General features: G+C 44.1%; 1 protein-coding gene across 5 annotated transcripts in view; it reads right to left on the reverse strand.

The window, feature by feature from the left end:
• LOC131832064 (core histone macro-H2A.1) overlaps nucleotides 1–25,497 on the reverse strand; it is a 74,118-nt gene that overhangs the window by 14,830 nt on the left and 33,791 nt on the right. For 2 of the 5 annotated variants that reach the window (XM_059174621.1, XM_059174622.1), the window contains exons 5-6: nucleotides 10,233–10,343; nucleotides 2,949–3,048 (exon numbers count right to left, since the gene is read on the reverse strand). In XM_059174621.1, the coding sequence (XP_059030604.1) occupies nucleotides 2,949–3,048; nucleotides 10,233–10,343 (211 nt within the window). Of the gene's footprint in view, nucleotides 1–1,149; nucleotides 1,241–2,948; nucleotides 3,049–10,232; nucleotides 10,344–25,497 lie in introns of all 5 variants that reach the window. The other 3 variants (XM_059174624.1, XM_059174625.1, XM_059174623.1) reach the window with 3 other exon arrangements.

Genomic DNA, 25,497 nt, shown 5'->3' on the forward strand with positions numbered 1-25,497 from the left:
GAACCCAGGTCTTAGTCACTCCTGGCAGAAAGATAAGCTCTTCTCTTTACTGTTTATTTTCCTCCAAATAAGTACTTCCCTCCCATGGAGTTTTCATTTGGTTAAGAAAAGGAGTATCTTTCTCTTAAGCTGCCTGACTTAGGAGCTCTTAAACTCCTCCAACATCTTATGAAAGTGGAGTTTATTGCCTGCAGCCTGATTTCATTTTGGCCTGGAGGCCTTGGCGAATCCCGACTTCCCGGCCAGTGTGTCTTTTCCATCCATGTTCCAGATCCAAAATGCCCAGGAGAGTAATCAGCCCAAATCACAGAGGCTAGGGCAGACCGGGAACGGCAGGCTTTGCTCGTGACGCTTAACAGAGCTGGACAGCCTCAGGCTGCTAACACTGTTTGCACTTCAGTGTCTGGGACACTCGGGGAAAATCCCGGGAGCCTCAGCCTGCAGGCTGACTGCACTTTTGCCCTGTATTAGAAAGGGCACTGCTTTAGGAAGTGATGTTCAAATCTACCACCAGCATGCTGTGCTCTGCTGGGAACAAGCACAGCTAGCTACTGGCCAAATCCTAGGTGCATGTGAGGGTGAGACCAGACAGGAAGCACCCATCATAGGGCAGGCACAGACCCAGGTGCCTCTCATCGTGATCACTCTTTCATCAATAGGGAAACTGAGGCACTGAGGACTTAAGTTCCTTGCCCAGTCCTCCTAACCACGAAACGGCAAGGCTGGGATTCAAGCCCCTTCCACCTAGCTCTAACCCTGTGCCTTCCTGCCAAAACATCCAGATGCCCGGACCTCACCAAAGTAGGCTTGGCAGCCGCTCGGCCCATCCCCCTGGCAGCTGAAATCCAGGGTGAACCCAGTCTCCAACAAAGCTGCGCCTCGTGAAGCAAATGCAGAAAGGACGCTGCTGAACCAGTTTCCAAACCAGAAGTGTGCCCATCTGTCTGGGAGCTGTGGGAGGCACCCTGGCGGACAGCTAGCTGTCGATTTCTCGTGGTCACAGCCCAGGGACAGGAGACCTCGGGAAGGTCAGGACGGCTGGAAGTGTGAAATGAATGCAGCCCTGCATAGCTGTCAAAGGATCAAGCTGTCTGCGGCGGCCGACTGACCATGCACACACACACTCGGCAGCACCCGGCTAGGCATTACCTACTTCACCACCGGTGTAGAAGTCAGTGTTTGTCGGGTGAACGACAGCATCACTGTCGATCGAGGCAATGTCAGCCTGTACAACTTGCAACTATAACAGGTAAACAAATGTATATCAACTGTGTTGGACCGAGACCCACGCACAGGCACATTTACTAAGGCCCAATGGCAGGGCTGGCCTACCTGGTCGATTCCAACATATGAGCCCAAGGGGCAATCAGTCCACGAAGTGTGCGCACATGTGGATGGGGGTGAGGAAGAGGAGGAGGAGGAGGAGGAATATCAAATGTGACATGTTTAAATTAAACATTTGAATGACATGTCCAAAAAAAGAGAAACACACACATGAGATCATTTCCAAAGATTAAAAGAAAGAACAAAACAACGAATGCCCCATTTCACTTCGCAAAAGCCTCTAAAACTGGCACCCCATTGAGAAGATTACTAAAAACATGGCATCTGTTTTAAAAAAAAATGTGGACTATCAGGCCAACCACAATGACAAGTTTCTCCATTTTGTCGGCAGCAACATTCAGAGCAGGGGTTTTAGTCTTAGGGCACGCATAGTTTTATCCGCCTTTGAGGGCCATCTCTTGAAAACCAAGAAAACAGTATGTGTGCATAGAAAACTGCCTTTATCTTCCCCCTCAATGGGTAAAAATATTTTTTTCAGGTTTGCCATTTATTCTAGCCAATCTTATTTTCATGTATTTTACACATAAAAACATACTTTAGGTTTGATCCCTGCCTTTTCTAGTTTATGGCCTTTTTTTTTTTCCTTAAAGAAAATATCTGCATGAAGAAAGTATATGGGTGGAAAATAAGTTTGAGTCCCTGTTCCCATGTTTCCAGCCCACAATTATATCTGGTTTGCGAGGATTGGGCCCAGGCTCTAGAATGAGCATCTCTGCTGGTAAGAGATGCTGCTACCTGACACAGTGGAAACTGGAAACAAGGTGGAAACAAAAGGCTTCAAAAACATACCTAGGTCAGCATCAGGCAAGAGGCTGCCTCAGTGGGCATTAGCTCATCTGCTGCGCCTGGCAAGGCTCACAGCTAGGAAGACAGGAGCCTTCACTGAGCCCCTGAGTGGAAAGTTCCTCTGTGCAAACATCAAGCCACAGACTGGGACACCTGAGCAGTACCTCTTCCCTTGCCCTGAGCTGGGCAGACACCATAGCTCTGGGACAGAGCTTTCCTCCATTGGAACTCCCTCAGAGATGTTCAATATTATCCTCGAATCAAATAATTCACGAAGTTGGCATGCAGTCATATACTGTTTTCGGTCATAGGAAACGCTGAGTAGGTGGTAAATTTGGGGGAAACCAATTTGCTGGTGGGTTAAAGCCAATGATGAACCAATGCAGTTTAATTGGCTCTTCAAGTACGTCTAAGCTTTGTCATTTCTAATTAAGGCTTAAATGGAGAAACTATCATTTTGTAGCAACCTGAGATTTTTCAGTTCTAAAAAAAAAAAAAAAAAAAAAAACAAACACATTTTTTAAAAATCCCTCCCAGGTAACCAGCAGTCAGTATGATCATTATGGAAGAGAATTTAGATAGCAGTATATTGACCAACCAGGGAAAGTAGCCAATTGCACTTAATGAAACATCATCAGATCACTTCCATTTGAAATGGCTTGGTGTGAGTAAACATTTGGGGTTTACCCTCAAATGTCCATCTTGGATTTGGGAATTTGGCTTGCCCCCCTGAAGTTTGAGAAGATGAAAAGCCTAAATTCTGGGCTCCATAACTTTTCATCTGACAGCTGGCGGTGCCAAACCCCATCCCCAATTACCTAGGTCATCTTTAAGGTCAATGTCAGCATTGGTAGGATTGATTATGGCCTCCACCTCAAAGCCGGCTAAATTACTGATTTCACTGTGAATAAGGTTCAGCTGAAAAGAAAAGCATGAGGTGGGAAATAACAGGACAGCCGGGAAGTCACAGAGAAGTGAGCCTTGGGATACAGATGGAGGACAGGGAACACTCCAGCTGTCTTGGGTACAGAGGGGAATGGGGAGTCGCTGGCTAAAACGAATCCGTTTCAGACAAGACTCAAGTGCTGCTCAGGATGCTGGAAGGAAGCAAGCTAGGCTGAGGGTCCAGGACCCGCTGGGTGAGGATCGGGGTAAAAGGGAGGCATAAGCCATGTGGACTGGTAGATCCACTTCCCCTTGAAGAAACAAAGTAACAGCAGCTATCAGGACCCAGAATCAGAGTGTTCACTGCCGGGGGTGGGAGGGCGGTATATGTGACCTCCTCTTTGAGCCCCAGGATGGTACACAAGTCCTAGCTGGTTTGGGAAAGCCCTAGGAGCTCTGCCATTCTCCTCCAAGTGGTCATGGTCTTTCAGTGTGTCTCCCTCACCCTGCCTCCTGGCCGGCCCGTGCCCTGCTCAGAGGTGGCCAAGAGCGAGATGGTCTATGGTTTAGTAACATCTAATTTTACGTGTCTATTAGTCACGTAATACCGAAGTTCTAGTAAAGGACAGGACGAGAAAGAGCTGCTCTCCTGCGAGACAGTGGCCCTTCAAGAGTTGCACTTTGCTGAGCCCCTCTGGGTCAAGTATTTCCTCTAGTTTCATGAGCACAAAACCAACTGGTTTTTTTTTTTTTGAAAAGCCACTGAATGGGTTCCCTCCTCACAGATAGCCCATTGCTATAGGAACCCTCTGGCTGAAGAGAAGCCCTGAATTCTAGATTCAGCTGTCAGAAGGGGAAGAGGACTTAGCTGGCCCAGGACCACTGTGCAGGGTCCTACTCTCTCCCCTCCTGTTCTTACATACCAGTGCCTGAAGCAAAGTGCGCTCGCTGGCTTGCTCTGTCTCTCTCTGTAACGATGCTTATCTTTCAGTGACATGAATTCCCCTCAGCTGCAGCAAAGAGCGATGCCTAAGCAGCCCCCAGAGGAGCCGGCGCCTGGGATCAACTGTGCCTAGGGCTGGACGAGCAGCCCGCAGCCGCAGGGCCCAGCAGGGCAGGAGCTGAGGCGCACACTCGGACGAGAGGGCCATATGCAGAAGCTTGGCAGGGAGGCTCCTGGCAACTTCGCTTCAAGGCACTGAACTGCTGGGGCCAAATGTTTTGTTGAAAACAAAACCAAACAGAAAACCTGACACTCTCTAAGCACCAGAAATATAAACCCACATTTCTCATTCCCAGAAGCACTCAGTAGATTATCAAAAAAAAAAAAAAAAGGACCCACTTAAGCCAAAACTCGTCCTCTGTGAGAAAGCACTTGGGGAAATAAATCTAGTCCTACGCTGGGCTGGGGAAAGACTCAGCCAGGCCCTGCCACAGGGCAATCGGCTCCCTTTCTAGTTAGGCCTAGAAGGTAGAAGAGGAACAGGTTTTCTCCACAGGGACTTCCTGGGGTCTGGGGGCTTTAGTGGACTGCCAACATCCCCAAAGCTGGAGGAAGCCCACCGGTGGGGGGGAGGTCTCACAGAGCACAGCTGTCTGCACTACAGGCTCTGGGGCTGGGACAGTGGCAGAGAAGAGACCAGCATCAGGGTGAGGGCTAAGTGCTGTGTTCAGGAAGAAGGGGTGTGGGTGGGCACAGACAGAAGAGGGAGGGGGCGCTCCAGGAAGGCAAGTGAATGGGTCAGGATTCAGGATAAGTTAGAGGGTTTGATCATGATATGTAAGTACTGCATCTTTGTATCTAACTTTAAGCAAATGCTGTTTACAAAAACTCAAGCTAATATTCCCTGCCTCCCACCCAAAAAAAACCCACCCCCAAATCCTACACTATGAAGTAGCAGGAGGTTGTTGAGGATGAAGGGAAAGGAGGAAAAAGGGAAAGCAACACTTGATTTGGTGTGGTATGGAGGAGGATACTTGGAAAGGATCTATCAGTTTGCTTTCCTGTTTGTTTAAAAATATGTATGTTCAAATCCTTAAAATTCACACTACTTTTTCCCAACTGTGTAGATGCTCCTGAACTTAATTTGTAATCACCTCATTGGAAAACCAGCTATTTCCATGGGCTCTGATTCAGCTAGCAGAGAAGACCCCAGAAGACTATCTCTGACTCTGCCTGGGGAATGGGATCTCTGGAGAAATTTGGGGGGGTGGGGGGAGAGGGGTGGCAGGGAGCTTCCGAACAAATTCCTTGGAGAATCCCTAGTTCTCTCTGGACTCCTCACCTTCCTGACAAGAGGGGCCCCACTCTTGGAAGTCCAGACCGCTGCACCGCAGGGAGACACTACCACCAGCCAGGAGAACTCATGGCTAAGGGAGTACTGTCTCACTCTCCCCTATGCCTGACTCTTGCTTTTCTGCCTATGCTGGGCACCAGGCTCAGCACTGGTCCAGGCTGAGGGTCTGAGTCGCAGAACAGTTTTGTTGCGGTTAAATATATTGAAGTATTTGTTAAAAACCACCTCTGGACTATAAAGCATGTGTTTCGGGTGGGGGGATTTCTCTGTGTATATCTGCGAGAGGAAGGGGGTGGGGAAAGGACAAGCCGGGGCAGGCACTCTGGAAAGACAAATGGGTAACCAGCTTGGCTTGGGCAGGCAGGCCCATGGACAGAAGCCAACAGTGAAATGGTCAAGAGCAAAGGCCACAGCTCCCATGGACAGGAGAAGAAACCCCATGAGCATGACATACAAATAGGCCATGCGTGCAGCGGACTGACAAGGATCCTGTGGTCCGGTGGCTATGCACAGATCGGCCTGGCAGGACCAGGAAAGATGGCCTGTCCTAGGAAGTCCTATCCCCTCCTCCCCTAGAGACAAGATCTCTGCACAGCTGCGCATATTCTCATATTAAGTCTGATTCTCTGAGAGGTGGGGCGTGGGGAGGAGGGTTACTGATGATTTCAGAATTTGAATAAGGTCACTACTTCCCTGTCTCATCACTGGAAATTATGGAAAAACAAGTTTTAATCCACAGTATGGGGAATTTAAAATATCCGAAGATTACTGGCCACTGTTGAGAGTGACCAAGGGGGACTTCCAGTTACAGAGCAGGAGAGGGTCCTACGTGACTGTGGGACTGGAAGAAGGGGACTTAGCCCGTGTCCTACAAGACCCTTCCACTTCTGGGCCCTGATTACTCTCCACTGGCTCTACTACAGCCAGTGTCCCCCTCTATTATGCCCACTTCTTCCCTCTACTGCTTATGTCCATGTCAGTCCTTGTTTTCTACTCATGACTGAACTCATTACTAGAAGCTCCTAGAAGGCAGAGTGTGGCTGACTCTTAGCCCCGAGTGCCACACAATGCCTGAGATGGTGCTCAGGTTGCTAGAGGGACACGGAGTTGAACTTGAATGTCAAGCCTCCCAACAACTCTGAGGTGAAATGGCCATCTCCCTTCTCTTAAAGTAGGGCTAACAGAAATGTCAGAGCTCGGGACCTGGGCCCTTGGCCTAGCTTGGACCTGAGGTAGCTCAGGGCCAACCTAGCCTTCTGGAAGGGAAGGCTGGCCCCCATCACTTACAGCAGGTCAGGTGGCCTGCCAGTGATAGGAAAGGAGCCATGGCTTGGAACTACTAGACAGACATGTGGGCTATGCCTTGACATGACCTACTTGGCTACAGGAACCCTATTTATATATACATATATTGTCAAAAACTCAATTTTAGGAAATGAAGGTATTTGATAAACAGTATCTGAGTGACACGTTGGATCTAGCCTATAATTTTCAATTTTGGTGTCTCTCATGGCCTCATGATGGGCAAGGAAGGGAGAAGAATGACCAGCTGCATTTCCTTGTGCTAGCCTACAAAATGTCACTCTTGTCTTGTCCCCAAAGTCCATTTCAACCAAGGTAGATGGAAAGGGTGAGGTGTTCCACAAAATTCTTTGTAGCCCCTGATGGAGAACAATGTTTTTTTTTCTCCATGGCCCACGCCTGACCTGCCTCTGGGATGAAGGGGCTTCTTTATCTGTGCTCTGCTGCCTACCCTGCACACATCCCCAGCTTCAGGTCTCTCAAAGGCCTCAGGTCTGGAGGTGGCATCTGGTGCGTCTCTGGCTAGAACCTGTCACACAAAGAGAAGGACAGAGGCAGGCCCTGCTGGAGGCCCAGGAGCTAAGCCAGCACTGTTCAGCCATAGGGTAGAAAGAGCATGTCAACCCCTCCGTCCTCACTGCTGCTTTCTTCGCTCCCTCTCTCTTGACACTGTGCCAGCCCCTGCGAGTCAGGTGTATATGTCTGGGAGGAAGAACACCCATGGTACCCCGCCCCCCACCTTCAGTGGCCTACGGGGCTGTGGCTCCGATCCTAACGGTCTGGGGGTGCCTGGAGACTCACTTGTAGCCTCCTCATGCTGCCTTCCCTACTCCTTCAAATAATAATGACCCTTCCAAGAAAGCCTTACATCATTTACTGCCACTGACCCAGATTTCTAGAAGTACACCCTGGAAGAAAATTTGGCAATAAAACCGCAGGTTTTTAAATCTCTGAAAGGAAGCTGTGAATCTCTGTTGAACCACAAAGCAAAAACATGTGGTGGATTCAGATTCACAGAACCATCTCCTTTTTTAAAACAACTCAGCAACAATGTGTGTGAACATTGGATAAAAGCAGAGTCACGAGGATGATTACTCCTGAGACTTGATCATCAACAATAACAAGATCCCAGCCTCCTCAGCCCTGGGCTGGCTTCTCCTGAGAGTAGCTTAGCAACCGGGCCGGCAGGGCCATGCAGGGCACCCTATTACCTTTCTCTACTGTCACATGCTTGCAAGAGTCAAGCCTTGGTTTCACTGTCACAGATGGAAAAACAAGATTCAAAGAATACCGGGCACTCTATGGTCTTCGTTCTGGGGTACCCTTCTTAGGACATTTCCAAAAGTCTAAGTCAAAACTGTCATCTGTAAGAATGATATTTTAAAATGTGCTTTGTGGGAAAAGTCACGTCAGTTTTAGGACTCTTGCCCCTGTTGCATTATATGCCATGACTTTCACCCCATGGTAACAGCCAATCAAGGGCCAGAAAGTACTGCTTGCAAAAAGCACTCCGGACAACCAACACTAGCTGCATGTCACCCCTCAGGCGCCAGGGTTCTAGGAAGGGCCGCCGGCACACTGCTGATGCTGGGGCCCAGGCTGACCTGAAGTGCCACCTTATTCTGCAATGCCACAATTGGGGAGAAGGGCATGTGCGGCCCTGGATTTGGGGGTGCCCTGTCCTGGATGTGTGGATCTCAGGTCATTAATCTGGAAGCACACTAACGTGGAGTGCAGCCTTGTGGGAGCTGGTGCCCCTTTTCCCTGCTGACCTCTGACTGTGGGACGTGGGAAAGCCGGTCGGTAGTCTTTCTAGGTCTGCACTCTGCTCCCTCTCTGACAGCAGGCCATTCTACCCTGTGTTCAGCTCAACCCGTCCTCTCAGATCTCCCTTCCAAAGCCAGGACATCAGTAATGGGCACATGAGTTTCTCAGTCAAGTCTCCTCTTCCATTTTCCTGTTCTTAAAAAACACTAAAGGACCCCCTCCCCCGCCCCCATAAGTTATTAGACAGTATCAGTACTTCTCTAGAGCTGTCTAGTCCCCCCGCCCTGGAATGGAGTACTGTCAGTATTTGTGGAACTGGCGTGGCTGAGTGTGGCTATTCTGGAAATACCTGACTTCATCCGGTCAGGGGGTGCAAGGAGGTCTGAGAGGAGGTGGCTTTGGAGAAGGCAGCAAGAACCAAGAGGGAAGGGAGAGGCCAGGGTTGGGGCACCCAAAGGTGGGGTGGACGAAAGGGTGAGGGATGGTGGGGATGGCGGGAGGGACTGAACGGCTCTACCGGCATAGCAGGCTTGCCAGCCCAGCAGACGGTCTACACTGGGGATCTAAAGCACACCGGAGTGCCTCCTGAGCAGCACCAAACCCCAGCAAATGGGACGACGGTTCACGTTAACGTCCAATATATGACCCAAAGGACACATTAAAGGGCGTGAAAGCAGACCCAGGTGCCTTCGCTGCTGAGTTGAAACTTTTAAAATAAATAAAAAATATCTTAAACGAAAACTTGCAAAGCCCCAGACCTTAAGATGATAAGCGCTGCTGCTTTTTTTTTTCCTTTGAAAAATGCATACAAAATACAGATAATGGTTATAAAATGTCAGCGGCGATGGTTATTTGCTGGAACACAGGGTCCACCACCGGAAATGCATCATGAGAGCCTGAGTGCAATCAGGGCAGGAAGGAGGGGGAAGGGGAGGAGGAGCACTTGCAAGGCAGGAGCAGGAGGGCTGTGTCACTTGAGATGCGAAAGAAAATTGACAGTGAGGTTGTAAAAATGATGCAGCTTCAGAACCAAACTGTTAGCCACAAAGCAATTTACACGGAAGGTCAAATTCATGCCTTTCATTTTCTTTCATGAAGGATTAAAAAAATTAAGAGAAGTGGAATTCCCTCTCTCTCCACCCCCCCCCCCCTTTTTTGGGTGTTAATAGAGAAATATTAATTAACTCTTACTCTCAGGTCTTAAAAGCCTTTGCATCATTTTTATTTTCAACAAAAGTGAATCATCTTTTTACAAAACCATGGCGTCCTGGCAAAGCTGCATCACTGGGATGGCTGAAAATACAGTGCCCACGGTTAAAACAAACAAAAGATTGGCTTGAGGAAAGTCGAGAGGTGGCTCAGTGTCCCGTTACCTAAGGACGTCTAGAAACAATCCCGCCCCTATCAGAGGCTCTGCCTGCAGGGCCCTCCACAGCAAGCGAGGGAGCCAGCAGGCTGCCTGCTAGACCTTTCCTTTTCCAAGACCCAACTTTGACTTCAGGCTGTTTTTCTGGCCGGAGCTACATGACCCATTTATCCCACATTAGCAGCTCCTTCCACAGACTAATCCCAGGCTGTCACTGTCCCCCTCCCCTCCCAACTCCCACCACAGGAGCGGCCTTCCCTCTTTTTAGCCCTATCTCCTCTTCCCACCCTGGAGACAGTCTCCCCCAGCGCTCCTGCGGAGGCCCTCCCTGAGACCATCCCGCAAGTCCCCGCCGCCCACTCTTCCACCCACACCCACCAGGCCAGGAGCGGCCTTCGGGAATCCCCAGGCCTTCCTGCAGCAGAGGTGGCCTCCACCTGAATGTCCCAGGGCCGCGAGCCAACTGAGGCCGCGCATCTGCCTACCTTCTGTCCGAGGAAGAGGCTCTTCGTGGAGAGGACCGTGAAGCCGTCGGCCGGCGTACCCTCGGTGGTGCTATCAGCGCTGGCGGCCTTGCTGACTTCCCCCTGCTTCTTCTTGCACAAATACAAGAGTCACTGTGAGGCCCCACAGCAGATACCCAAGGAATCTGGGCTTCTCTAACAGGGAGGTGGCTCCCAGGCCCTGCCCATCATCCTGCAGAAAACAGGCAACTACAGCACCACGTTTCTGGCCTTTCTCAAAGTAGGAGCCACAGGCTCTGTGAAGTCCAGTAGTTCTACCAAGAGTAGTTTCATCACTGTGTAATCTCAAAATATTGCTACTTGAAGGCACAACTGTATTGCAGAGTGATAATCTACAACAATTACTTTCATTAACTCAGACCAATTAAAAGTCTCTTAAATAAGGGTCTTCATTTTCTAGATGTGGACACACTGTGCAAGTTTGAGAGGGGAAAGCGAATTGTTTCTGATCATGAGTTCTCAAAGAGCCAAATGTCAGACCGAGGACCATAACTCTCCACCTTTTCCCAGCCCAGGAGGTAAGACACTCCCTGACTATCCTTTGAGAAACCAGCTGTGGAGAAGGATCCCTGAGGTGGGGTGTTGGTGAGCCCTGCTATTCCCAGGGATTCCCTGCCCTCCTGGTAGGCACAGCTATCAGCACGCTCATGGGGGGTGACACTAGTCCCCATCCCAACTAGACTTAAGTATGTATACCCTGGGGTTCCCAAGAGCCCTGTAAGCTACGTTGTACCCAGAGGTTTAATTTCAAGACCCTCAACTTTCTAATGGACTTTTCCTGAAACTCATAGGCCCTGAGTGATATGCACTTATGAGAGAAGTCTCATGCCCCATCTCCTTGTACCACCACCCTGGTCCCACTTCCCATTACTGGCCTGGCAGCCCCCATCCCCAGAAGTAGGGATACAGGGCTTTACAGAGCCTTTCATGCATTTCTGTTAAGTAGGAGGACAGTATCAGAAATGGGTATTTTGTCTCACTGGAGGATGTCCGCCTTCAGATATATCATGGACTGAGGATGTTGGGAACCATAGTAGTTTGTGTTTAGACACTCCACCTTTTCCCTTCCCCCCAGTTGCTATGAAAAAGTACATCATTTGGGGCGCCTGGGTGGCTCAGTGGGTTAAAGCCTCTGCTTTCAGCTCAGGTCATGATCTCAGGGTCCTGGGATTGAGCCTCACATCAGGCTCTCTGCTCAGCAGGGAGCCTGCTTCCCCCCCTCTCTCTGCCTGCCTCTCTGCCTAATTGTGATCTCTCTGTGTCAAATAAATAAATAAATAAAATCTTTAAAAAAAAAAAAAAAGTACATCGGGGCACCTGTGTGGCTCAGTGGGTTAAAGCCTCTGCCTTCAGCTCAGGTCATGATCCCAGGGTCCTGGGATCAAGCCCCACATCGGGCTCTCTGCTCAGCAGGGAGGAGCCTGCTTCCTCCTCTCTGCCTGCTTCTCTGTGATCTCCGTCTGTCAAATAAATAAATAAAATCTTACAAAAAACAAAAACAAAAACAAGTACATCACTCTTAAGGGGATGCTCCTGTGCGAGCACACCAAGAAGGCAGAGGCTGAGAGGTATACCAGAGCCTTCCTTTAGGAAGGCAAAGTCTGTGCCTGTTTAGGAATTCACATTCATTCACACATTAACATTTTTGCTTACACTGAAAAAATAGTCTAGTTTTATGGTCTGCTTTAACAAGAAGGGCTGCTTTAACATTTAAGGTCTACAGCCAAGCTGGAACATGTTCTGTGAATTCAGTGAGCTAAATCTAAAGCTCCAAGGTTTGGATATAAATGCTGAGACAAAAGACATCTTATCAAGAAACAGGGCATTAACAAAGCTAGGTTAAAATGATAGCATTCTGGTTGTCCTAATTCTTTCAGCATACCAGATCTGACCAGTAAAAGGGAACCCAAGAGTGCAAGGTATAACCTACAGGGACGTTGTAAGTCTTAGTAAGCCTTTGTTGATACACTTTCCAGGAAACAAGAAAGGGAAAGGCTGGATGACAAATGCTTTTGCTACTCAGATGTTTCTAATTCTGTACTTTCACCAAAATGGGAGAAATACCAAACTGACTGAACAGCTGAGAGACCATTAAAGAAAAGGCCGATGGACCTCACAGTAATGGACCACGGCCAATTTCTTAGTTGTGACCAGTGTACCGGGGCGATGGAAGATGTTATGATGGGGAACGTGGTGAGGGGTATTGAGGAACTCTCTGTACTGTCTCTGTAACTTTTCTGTCAATCTAAAACAACTGTAAAATAAAACATGCATTAAAATGAATTGGTGACAGATTACTAGGTGACTGTTGGCACTTAAGAGCTCAGAGGACGGAGTGATGTTGCTTTAACAGAATCCTTTCCATTTCCACTTACTTTTGGTGAACAAGATGTTCCCAGTACTTATGTCTATAAATTTACAAATATGGGATGCTAAACACTGCCTCATTTTAACAGTAAGTCACTATCTTATAAACTTGAGTTAATTGTAAAAATGCTATCTCGATCTCCATCTATCCCATAGATGGGATACAGTTCCCAAAATACAGTATCCATAGATACAGTTCCAAGAACACTTTCTCCTTAATAGTTATTAAATTTGTAAAATATTTATTGGTTTGATCAACTATATATTAATAAGTGTGATAACTGTCCAATCCTGTAAAATCCATAACATTTAGTCCCTTTATAAAGATCACAAGAAATTTTTTCCAAGAACATTTAAATTTATATACATTATTTTTGTTGGGAAGATCATTATAATATCAACACCAGCATTAAATGTGTGGCATTAGGATAAAATTTTGTGGGACAAGTGAAAGGGACATACAGGGTCAGGGAGAAAAGTGATGTAAATTTTCTACTTGTTAAAAAAGAGCTTATTTACATTTTTTAAATAATGATGACAGTATTCCAAATCAATGCAGGGTTTTGATTTCTTTGGATACATTTAAATGAGTGATGAAACAATTTTTATACAAATTCTAAATGTGTGAGATACAAAGATTTTCAAAATTCTTATAAGAGGTAGGCAAGCAAAAAAGTTTGAGAATCACTACTCTACCCAGTGAATACCATGCATACAGGAGGTGCTCAATAAATGCTTGGGAATGGGATGCAGTTTTTAAGTAGATAAGGATTTAGTGCTTATGCCAAAAACACTTAGACTTTTTTTTAAAGGTAGAATAGCCTTAACTAACAGAATTTCAAGGATTCAACAAATGGAGCTGGTTGTATTGGGAGGAGGGGGCTGTGACAGCTTCCCTGTGCCCCTGGTACAAGTCAGCAGCTGCCTATGAATCCAAGCTATAAGGCTTAGCCTGTGTTGTTTAATACTGGAGATTTTCAGCAATGGCTCATTTGCTCATGGCCTCCTCCATTAAAGCTGATGCCCACACTGTAAACTGGTACAACCACTATGAAAAACAGTATGAAGCTTCCTCAAACATTTAAAAAAGTAGAATCCAAATGATCCAGCAGTTCCACTTCTAGGAATATAATCAAAGGAAACAAAAAGCACTATGTCAAAGAGGTAACTGCACCTCAGGATCCCAGCAGCCTTATTTATGACAGCCAACACAAACAATCTATGTTTCCACAGTCAGATGAATGGATAAAGAACTGTGGAAACATTCAGCCATAAAAACATCAGTAAATCCTGACAGGAAACCCACAGAGATCCAAAAAAGATGAACCTAAAGAGAGCCATGGCAAGACACATTATAATTAAAATGTCAAAAATTAAAGAAAAGGAGAGAATCTTAAAAGCAGCAAGAGAAAAACAACTTGTTAAGTACAAGGGAACTCCCATTAGACTATCAGATTTTTCAGCAGAAATTTGCAGGCCATAAGAGAGTGGCACAATATATTCGAAGTACTGAAAGTAAAAAAAACGTCCAACCAAGAATATTCTACCTGGCAACAGTGTTCTTTGAAATTGAGAGAGAAACATTTTTCCAGACACACAAAAAGCCAAAGGCTTCTAAACTGGCCATACCAGAAATGTTAAAGGGACTTGTTTATTCTAAAAAGAAGGAGTGCTATTTAGTAATAGGAAAACATATGAAAGTATAATTCTCACTAGTAAAGGTAAGTGTATACTAAAGGTAGTGACTTAATCCCTTATAAAGCTAATATGACGGTTAAAAGACAAAGGTGGAATAAAAATTAGTACAATAATTAATTAATGGACACATGAGATTAAAAGACAAAGTGCGACACCAATAACATGAGGGGAGGGTAAAAATGCAGAGTTTTAGAATGTGTTCAAACTTGCACTATCAACTTGAAACAAACTGGATAGGTTGTTATAAATCAACCTCACAAACTGAATTCAACAATACATTAAAAGGATCATATACCATGATCAGGTGGGATTTATTCTGGGGATGTAAGGGTAGTTTAATAACCATCAGAGTGATATACTATATCAACAGATGAAAGATAAAAAGCATATGATCACTCCAACAAATGCAGAAAAAGCATATGACAAAATTCAACATCCATTTATGATAAAAAGCTCTCAAAAACTGGGTATAGAAGGCACATAACTAAACATAATAAAGGCCATAAAAGCTAACATTATACTCATTAGTAAAAAGTTCAAAGTGTTTCCTCTAAGATCATGAACAACACAACAATACCCATTCTTGACACTTTTATTCAATAGTATTAGAAGTCCTAGCCAGAGCAATTAGGTAATAAAAAGAAATAAAAGGCATCAAAATCAGAAGGGAAGTAAAGCTGTCACTATTTGCAAACAGCATGATATTATATAAACAAAACCCTAGACTCCTCCAAAAACCTGTTAGAATAACTGAATTCAATAAAGTTGCTGGATATCAGATTAGTATATAGAAATCTGTTGCCTTTGTATATGCTAATAACAAGTTGTAAGAGAGAAATTAAGAAAATCCCATCTACAATGGCATCAAAGAAATAAAATGCTTAGGAATTTAACCATAAAGGCAAAAAAACCACACATTGAAAACTATATATTGTACACTGAAAACTATAATACATTAATGAAAGAAACTTAAGAAGACACAAATAAATGGAGAGAGCTCCTTTGCTCATGGATTGGAAAGATTAAAATTGTAAAAATGTCCAGACCAACCAAAGCACTCTAAAGATTCAATATAATCTCTATTAAAATTCCAATGGCATTTCTCAAGGAAATAGAACACTCCTAAGATTTATATGACATCACAAGAGACTCTGAAAGCCAAAGCAATCCTGGCAAAAAATGAAGGAGAACGCATCATGCTCCCTGATTTCAAATTATATTACAAAGATATAATAATCCAAACAGTATGGTATCAACATGAAAACAGACACATAGACCAATGGAACAGAACAGAGAGCCCAGAAATGAACCCACATATATATTATCAATTCCTGACAAAAGAGCTAAGAATATACAATGGGGAAAGAACAGTCTCTTCAATTAAATGGGAAAATGGGACAGCCATATGCAAATGAATAAAGCTGTACCAACATTTTACATCTTATACAAAAATTAACTTAAAATGGATTACACATATGAATGTAAGTCCTGAACCCAGAAACTCCTAGGAAAACAGATGGACCTTGTTATTGGTCTCGGTAATGATTTTTTGGATATGGTATCACAAAAAGGCAACAAAAGCAAAATAAACAGTGGGACTACACCAAACTGAAAAAAATTCTGCAAAGGAACCATCAACAAAATGAAAAGTCAACCTTTAGAGAAACTTGCAAATCATATACAGACAGTCCCTGACATCCAATGATTTGACTTTGAATTTTTCAGCTTTCCAATGGTGCAAAAGCTACACACACGTCAGCAGAATCCATACTTTGAGTTTAAATTTTGACTTTTTCCCCTAGGATAGCAAAGTGTGGTACTATACTCTCTAGTGATGCTAGGCAGCAAGAGCTAGTCACAGCACCCAATCAGCCACACATCCATGAGGATAAATGATTAATATACTTATAAAACCATTCTGTACCCTCAGAATCATTCTGTTTTTCACTTTCAGTAAAGTATTCAATAAGTTACTTGAAATATTCCAAACTTTCTTACAAAATAAGTGAAATGGCTTTGTGTGTGATGATTTTGTCCAACAGTAAGCAAATTAGTGTTCTCAGCACATTTACAGTAGGCTAAGCTATGATGTTTGGTAGGTTAGGTGTATTAAATGTTGTTTTCAACTTAATAATATTTTCAACTTACAGTGGGTTTACCAGGACACAACCCGATCATAAGGCAAAGATGATCTATATCTGATAAGGGGTTAATATCTAAAATATATAAAGAACTCATACAACTCCTACAACTCAATAGCAAAAGGAAAAATTTCTTGATTAAAAAATGGTCAGAAGAGAGAAGGACAGAAGGTATATTGCAGCAAATTATAACAGAATTTCCCTAATATGGCAAACAAGCATCAAAATCCAGTAGGCAGAGAGAACTCCCCCTCAAAGTCAATAAAAATAGGTCCACACTTCATCATCTAATAATAACACTTACAATCTTAGAGAAAAAGAGAAAATCCTGAAAGCTGCTTGGGACAAGAGGTCTATAACATACAATGGTAGAAATACTAGATTGGCAGCAGACATCCACAGAGACCTGGCAGGCCAGAAAGGACTGGCATGATATATTCAGAGCACTAAACAAGAAAAATATGCAGTCAAGAATACTACACCCAGCTAGGCTTTCATTGAAAATGGAAGGAGAAATAAAAAGCTTCCAGAACAAACAAAAATTAAAAGAATTTGCAAACAACAAACCATCCCTACAGGAAATGTTGAAAGGGGGTCATCTAAGCAAAGAGAAAGCCTAATAGTAACAGGTCAGAAAGGAACAGAGACAATATACAGTAACAGTCACTTTATAGGCAATACAATGGCACTAAATTCATACCTTTCAATAGTTACCCTGAATGTAAGTGGGCTAAATGCCCCAATCAAAAGACACAGCATATCAGAATGGATTAAAAACACAAGACCCAACAATATGCTGTCTACAAGAAACTCATTTTAGACCCAAAGACATCTCCAGATTTAAAGTGAGGGAGTAGAAAAAAATTTACCATGCTAATGGAAATCAAAAGAAAGCTGGGGTGGCAATCCTTATATCAGTTACATTAGATTTTAAGCTAAAGACTATAATAAGAGATGAGGAAGGCCACTATATCATACTTAAAGGATCTGTCCAACAAGAAGATATAACAATTATAAATATCTATGCCCCTAGCATGGGAGCAGTCAATTATATAAATAAATTAATAACAAAATCAAAGAAACACATCGACAATAAAACTTAAAACTTTAACACACCCTCACTGAAATGGACAGATCAGCTAAGCAAAAGATCAACAAGGAAATAAAGGCTTTAAATGACACACTGGAAAAGAAGGACATCACAGATATATTCAGAACATTCCATCCCAAAGCAATAGAATACACATTCTTCTCGAGTGCACATGCAACATTCTCCAAAAGAGATCACATCCTGGGTCACAAATCAGGTCTCAACCAGTATCCAAAGAGTGGGATCATTCCCTGCATATTTTCAGATTACAATGCTTTGAAACTAGAACTCAACCACAAAAGGAAAGATGGAAAGAAAAATACATGGAGGCTAAAGAGCATCCTACTCAAGAATGAATGGGCCTACCAGGAAATTAAAGAAGAATTGAAAAAAATTCATAGAAACAAATGAAAATGAAAACACAATTGTTCAAATCTTTAGGACACAGCAAAGGCGGCCCTGAAAGAAAAGTATATAGCTACACAAGAGTTTCTCAAGAAACAAGAAAGGTCTCAAGTACACAACCTAACCCTATACCTAATGGGGTTAGAGGAAGAACAGCAAACAAAGCCTAAACCCAGCAGGAGAAGAGAAATCATAAACATCAGAGCAGAAATCAATGAAATAGAAACCAAAAGAACAGTAGAACAGATCAATGAAACTATGAGCTGGTTCTTGCAAAGAATTAATAAGCTGGATAAACCCCTGGCCAGACTTACCAAAAAGAAAAGAGAAAGGACCCAAATTATTAAAATCATGAATGAAAGAGGAGAGATCACAACCAACACCAAATAAATACAATTATTAGAACATATTATGAGCAACAACACACCAGCAAATTTGACAATCTGGAAGAAATGGATGCATTCCTAGAGACATAAAAACGACCAAAACTGAACCAGGAAGAAACAGAAAACCTGAACAGACCCATAACCAGTAAGGAGATTGAAGCAGTCATCAAAAATCTCCCAACAAGAACCCAGGGCCAGACGGCTTCCCAGGGGAATTCTACCAAACATTTAAAGAAGAATTAATACCTATTCTTCTAAAACTGTTCCAAAAAATAGAAATGGGAGGAAAACTTCCAAACTCACTTTAGGAGGCCAGCATTACCTTGATCCCAAAACCAGACAAAGACCCCTCAAAAAGGAGAAGTACAGACCAATATCCTTGATGAACATGGATGCAAGGATTCTCACCAAAAAACTAGCCAATAGGATCCAACGGTACATTAAAAGGATTATTCACCACAATCAAGTGGGATTTATTCCTGGGCTACAAGGATGTTTCAACATCCACAAATCAATCAATGTGATGCAATACATTAATAAAAGAAAGAACAAGAACCATACAATACTCTCAAACAGTGATGAAAAAGAATTTGACAAAGTACAGCATCCTTTCTTGATCAAAACTCTTCAAAGTGCAGGGATAGAGGGTACAAACCTCTATGAAAAACCCACAGCAAAGATCAGTCTCAACGGGGAAAAACTGAGAGCTTTTCCCTAAGGTCAGGAACACAGTTAGGGCTATCCACTAACACCACTGCTATTCAACGTAGTACTAGAAGTTCTAGCCTCAGCAATCAGACAACAAAAAGAAATAAAAGGCATCCTAATAGGCAAAGAAGAAGTCAAACCCTCCCTCTTTGCAGATGATAGTTTATGTGGAAAACCCAAAAGACTCCATTCCAAAAATGCTAGAACTCACACAAGAATTCAGTTAAGTGTCAGGATATAAAATCAATGCTCAGAAATCAGTTGCATTTCCAAACACCAACACGAAGACAGAAGAAAGAGAAATTAAGGAGCTGATCCCATTTACAATTGCACCCAAAACCATAAGATACCTAGAAATAAACATAACCAAAGAGGCAAAAAAATCTGTACTCAGAAACTATAAAATACTCACAAAAGAAACTGAGGAAGACACAAAGAAATGGAAAAATGTTCCATGCTCAAGGATTGGAAGAACAAATATTGTGAAAATGTCTATGCTACCTAAAGCAATCTACACATTTAATGCAATCCCTATCAAAATACCATCAATTTTTTTCAGAGCAATATAACAAATAATCCTAAAATTTATATGGAACCAGAGAAGAACCCGAATAGCCAGAGGAATGTTGAAAAAGAAAGCTACAGTTGGTGGCATCACAATTCCAGACTTCAACCTCTATTGCAAAGCTGTAATCAAACACAACACACACATAGATCAATGGAACAGAATAGAGAGCCCAGAAATAGACTCTCAACTCTATGGTCAACCGATCTTTGACAAAGCAGGAAAGAATGTCCAATGGAAAAAAGACAGTCTCTTCAACAACTGACACTGAGAAAGTTGGACAGCCACATGCAGAAGAATGAAACTGAACCACTTCCTTACATCACACACAAAAATAGACTCAAAATGGATGAAAGACCTCAATGTGAGACAGGAATCCATCAAAATCCTTGAGAAGAACAGCAACCTCTTCAACCTCAGCTGCAGTAACTTCTTCCCAGAAACATCACCAAAGGCAAGGGATGCAAGGGCAAAAATGAACTATTGGGACTTCATCAAGATCAAAAGCTTTTGCACAGCAAAGGAAACAGTCAACAAAACCAAAAGACAACTGACAGAATGGGCAAAGATATTCACAAACGACATATCAGATAAAGGGCTAGTATCCAAAATCTATTAAGAACTTATCAAGCTCAATACCCAAAGAATAATCCAATCAAGAAATGGGCAGAAGACATGAAGAGACATTTCTGCAAAGAAGACATGGCAAACACACACAAGAAAAAGTGCTCAACATCACTCGGCATCATGGAAATACAAATCAAAATCACAGTGAGATACCACCTCACACCAATCAGAATGGTTAAAGTAAATCAGGAAATGGCAGATGTTGGCAAGGATGTGGAGAAAGGGGAACCCTCCTTCACTGTTGGTGGGAATGCAAGCTGATGCATACACTCTGGAAAACAGTATGGAGGTTCCTCAAAAAGTCGAAAACAGAGCTACCCTACAACCCAGCAATTGCACTACTGGGTATTTACCCTAAAGATACAAATGTAGTGGGACACCTGGGTGGCTCAGTCAGTTAAGTCCCTGCCTTCAGCTTGGGTCATGATCCCAGGGTCCTGGGATCGAGTCCTGTGTCAGGCTCCTTGCTCGGCAGGGAGCGTGCTTCTCTCTCCACCTCTGCCTGCCACTCTGTCATAAAATCTTTAAAAAAAAAAAAAATGTAGTGATCCGAAGGGGCACATGCACCCGAATACTTATAACAGCAATGTCCACAACAGCCAAACTATGGAAAGAAACTCCATGTCCATCAACAGATGAATGGATAAAGAAGATGTGATACACACACACACACACACACACACACACACACACACCATGGAATACTATGCAGCTATCAAAAAAGAAAGCTTGCCATTTGCAACAACATGGATGGAACTAGAAGGTATGCTAAGCGAAATAAATCAATCAGAGAAAGCCAATTATCATATGATCTCTCTGATATGAGGAATTTGAGAGGCAGGGCAGGGGGTCATGGGGGGTAGGGAGGGAAAATAATGAAACAAGATGGGACCGGGGAGGGAGACAAATCATAAGAGACTCTTAATCTCAGGAAACAAATAGAGTTGCTGGAGGGCAGGGTGGGTGGGAGGGATAGAGTGGTTGGGTGATGGGACACTGGGGAGGGTATGTGCTTGGTGAGTACTGGGAATTTTGTAAGACTGATGATTCAGCCTGTGCCCCTGAAGCAAATAATACATATATGCTAATAAAAAATACAGTTACCATATGATCCAGTAATTCCACCACTCGTTATGTACCCAAAGAAAAGGAAAACGCTAATTTGGAAAGATGTATGCACCTCTATGTTTATTTCAGTATTATTTATAATACCCAAGACAGAGAAGCAACCCAAGTGTCCATCAAGAGATGAACACACACAGAAGTGGCATATGCATATATTATACACATGCACACATGATGGAATATTAGTCATATAGAAGGATGAGATCTTATCATATGCAACATGGATGGACTTAGAGGATATTACGCTAAGTGCAATAAGTCAGAGAAGATAAATACCGTATGATTTCACTTACACGTGCAATCTAAAACTCAGAAGAGATGAAGAAAACAAAAAGCAGAAACTGAGTCATAAATACAGAGAACATCAGGCTGCCAGAGGAGAGGTGGGCAGCATGGTGGGCAAAATGGGTGAAGAGGTGTAGGAGGTTTAGGCTTCTAGTTATAGAGTGAGGCACAAGGATAAAGGTTTAGCACAGGGAATAAAATCCATGATATTATAGTAAGGTTGCAGGGTGACAGATGGTAGCTACATTGGCACTGAGTGCCTTGAAATATACAGAAAAAACAAACTGCTATGTTGTATGCCCTGAAACTAACATTGTAGGTCAACTATACTTTTAAAAAATACTACGAAAATAGATACAAGCTTCCAGTTATGAGATAAGGAAGTAGAGGGGATGTAATTCACAGCTCCCAGCTACAGTTAATGATGCTGCATGGTATATCTGAAAGTTATTAAGAGTAAATCCTAAGAGTTCTCATCATGAAGAGAAATGAACTTTTTTTTCCTAGTCACATGAGATAATGAATGATCTGAATTTACTGTGGTAACCACTTCACAACTGATCTAAGTCCTTGTGCCGTACACCTTAAATATATGTAGTGCTGTATGTCAAAGATATCTGGATAAAACTGGGAAACAGTGCTAGAGAGGAGAGGAGGTGGAAATTTTAAGCAGAGTATGTATCAGGAATGCACAAATCTATTCAATGAGAGTCCAGGATGTGTTATTTAAAACAAAAATGTTTGTAAGCTGTTGGCCCCACTTGCCTCCAGCAGAGAGCTGTCGGCCCTCCACCTACAGAACAGGGGGGCTCTGCCAAGGTAAGTAAAGGGTCTGTGGTCACAGGACACATGAGGGGCCTGAAGTCTGGGCTCTGAAATTCTGCATGTGATTTTTGGTTCTACTACTGACTACTACTACTGCTTAACTTCCTCTCCCTTCGATTCCTTGTGGGAAAACGGAGTCTAAGCTGGGAGATCTGATAAACCAGTGGCCTTGAGAGAAAGCTGCCAAAACCTGTCTGTATAAGACAAGCCATTCCTTCCCAGTTCTCTCCAGTCTGACTACTTGGCACACAAGCTGAGTCTCTTGCATGCGAGGATCCCAGCCCACGACAGGGTAGCTGAGGTGTACTCAGATGCCTCCTGAGAAGTCACTACATTCAAATCACAGTAACTGTTCCCCTAAGCTTTACATAAAGCCTGTAGTCAGGGATTACTTCCCTGCCCAGCCTTTCAGATTCAAATACCATTTTATGAAATGGTGGCAGCAGGTGGTAGATTTTTTTTCAGATCCTGGTAGGAGGGGGAAAAGCTAACAAGCAATACTCTTTGTCAGTCTCCAAAAGGATTGACTTTGGGGAATTTCATACTGTTGAACAAATCCACAAGCTCCCATATATCATCCCTGCACCTAGCTTCATTCTGAACAGCACACACCTATTCAATCAGAGTCAGGGGGAGACCTATTTAAGAACACGCAGGGCTGAGTGTGCAAAGAGGCTTATCTGAAATCATCAACCTGAGATGACCTCTGCCCAAGCTCTTGTACCCAGATGTCTGACCTGCTAGGAATCTCATTAAAAGGCCAGTAAGATTTTGCAAGGATGGCAGCTTCTCACAAGAACCAATGTCTTTCTTTAGCATCCCTTTCCCAAACATTCATCATTCAATTTTCAGTTTAAATATTCATTTCTCAAAAAAGAAACGGGTGTCCTACTAAACTCATCATGGGCTTCTTGCCAGGCAGTGAGGAGCAAGCCTATCTTCACAATTCAGGGGGTGATTTCCACATGGGGGTGGAGTTCAGTTGGGGGGTTTTGCGAGTTTGTTTGAAAAGTCCTAGGTGAGACTGAATCACTATATTGTACACCTGAGACTGCGACAATGCCATATGTTAACCAACTGGGATTAAAATAAAAACTTAAAAAAAAAAAAAAAAGGAAACAAAGAATTCGGGTGAGAAAATTTTTTAATCCAGATTTTTGGCAAAAACAGTCTTCTTGGAGATTATCCTATGGCTCTCAGTGATCTTTCTGACAAGGGGTCTTAACCTGGAAGACTGAAGCCTAAATGGCTTCCTTCGAATCTTCAGGATTTTATGCATTGGAAAACCTAATCTTAAGAAGGGTTCCTAGACCCTCCAGCTGCCAGAGGTGTGCGTGTTATGGAAACGTCAGGAACCTCATATCCAAATCCTGTCGGGTGCTGTCTGGGAGGAGGCAGGCAGCTGGCTGGTCCTCTGCCACAAGCAGTCTCCCATCAGTCACTTGAACCCCCAATACCCTCCTCTCACAGGCCTCTCTTCCAGTGCCACCTGACCAGAGAAGCCTCATCCAACGGCCTCTGAGGGTAACGCCACCCCTGGCGTCCCTGCAGTGTTTCTGTCACAGCACTCTCCTCCCCACACCTCTGTAAGGACTCTGACCCCCTCACTAGACCAAAGCTCAGCAAGGGCCTGTGTTCACTGCCGTACCCTCAGGAGTAAGAGGAACGAGGAGCATGTGCAGGGGCAATGACTGTCGATCGAACGGAGGCATCTTCTTTCAACAACTTTGGTGTTTGCTATTAAGAGGAGGCGGCAGAATCTGAAATTTCTGAATGGGCTCAGACGCTCTCTAGGTGAGCAACAGTCACCAGAAATCTGTCTGCCTCAGCATGTTCCCGTGGGGGACTTTGTCCTGCAGACCTGTGAGCACAGACACCTACATACGATCCGGTTGGAATGCTCAGAACAACGGCAAGTCCATTCACAGAGACCTGTGAGGATGGTGGTGCATCCTGTCTAGGGCACTAGAAACACACCATGGAATATTCCAGAGCCAGCTCTCTACCGAGTGCCGCGGAAGAGCAAGGGAGTAAGAGCAGTGGCAAAGCTGTGCGCCAGGCACCACTGTAAGGACACCACGGTGTTCTCTCCTCAGGCTCCCAAGCCCCATGTTCGAGCTCCATTCCACTGATGAGGAGACTGTGACACCAGAGAAACTCAGTCACTTCCTAAGGTCATGCGGCCAGAAAATGGCTGAATTAGAACACAAAGCCCAGCAAGCCGGCACCCCTCACCACTGTGCCACCCTGCCAAAATGGGGGGTAACATATTTTATGTGTATTTATATTTAAAGGCAGGGACAATGAGGAGGGCTTTACAGATCTCTACGTTTTTCCATGCACAGACTTTCTGAAAGGAACATCAACATTACAGAGACTGCTCTGGGGAGGCGACGTGGCGGGGGCCTATGGTGAGAGCTCTTACAGCATCCTCCTTTGAACCATCCCCACCCTTACTCATGCTACCTAGTCAGAAACACGGTGAACATATTCAGGCATGGAAATGAGGTTGGAATGGATGCCATCATCTTATGGGAGGGGGTAAACTGAGGCACAGACTTGCCTGAGGCCACCCAGGCAGGCAGGAAGAGCCCCATGGCACCATCAGGGCCCCGGACTCCCAATCCCAGTGGGTTTCGTGGCCTCCTCTCACTGGATCCATGATAGCTGACTCAGCTGTCACAACTGGAGACTTTCAAAACCTCCCAATTACATCGAATTGGGGGGAAAATTATGATTTGGAATTCAAGTGTTGACACTTGAAAAATACCAACTCCCTTTTCCTCCAAGTGCTTTAGCATGTTACTAAGGCTTTCTCTGCATGCCTCTGGAAAGGTTATTTTCAGAACATTCCACTTAAACCTAGGGATGCAGGTTTTCTGCTGTTTCTGGGAGCTGACACCACAATTTACATTAAACAAATGTTTTGAAAATTAGCTGTTCACGGTTCCAATTTCGGCTTCCCCCAGGGTTTAATGTTAGCCAAATACTGGTACAGTAAGCA

This window comes from Mustela lutreola, chromosome 5, assembly GCF_030435805.1.
Source record: "Mustela lutreola isolate mMusLut2 chromosome 5, mMusLut2.pri, whole genome shotgun sequence".
Taxonomy (NCBI): Eukaryota; Metazoa; Chordata; class Mammalia; order Carnivora; family Mustelidae; genus Mustela; species Mustela lutreola.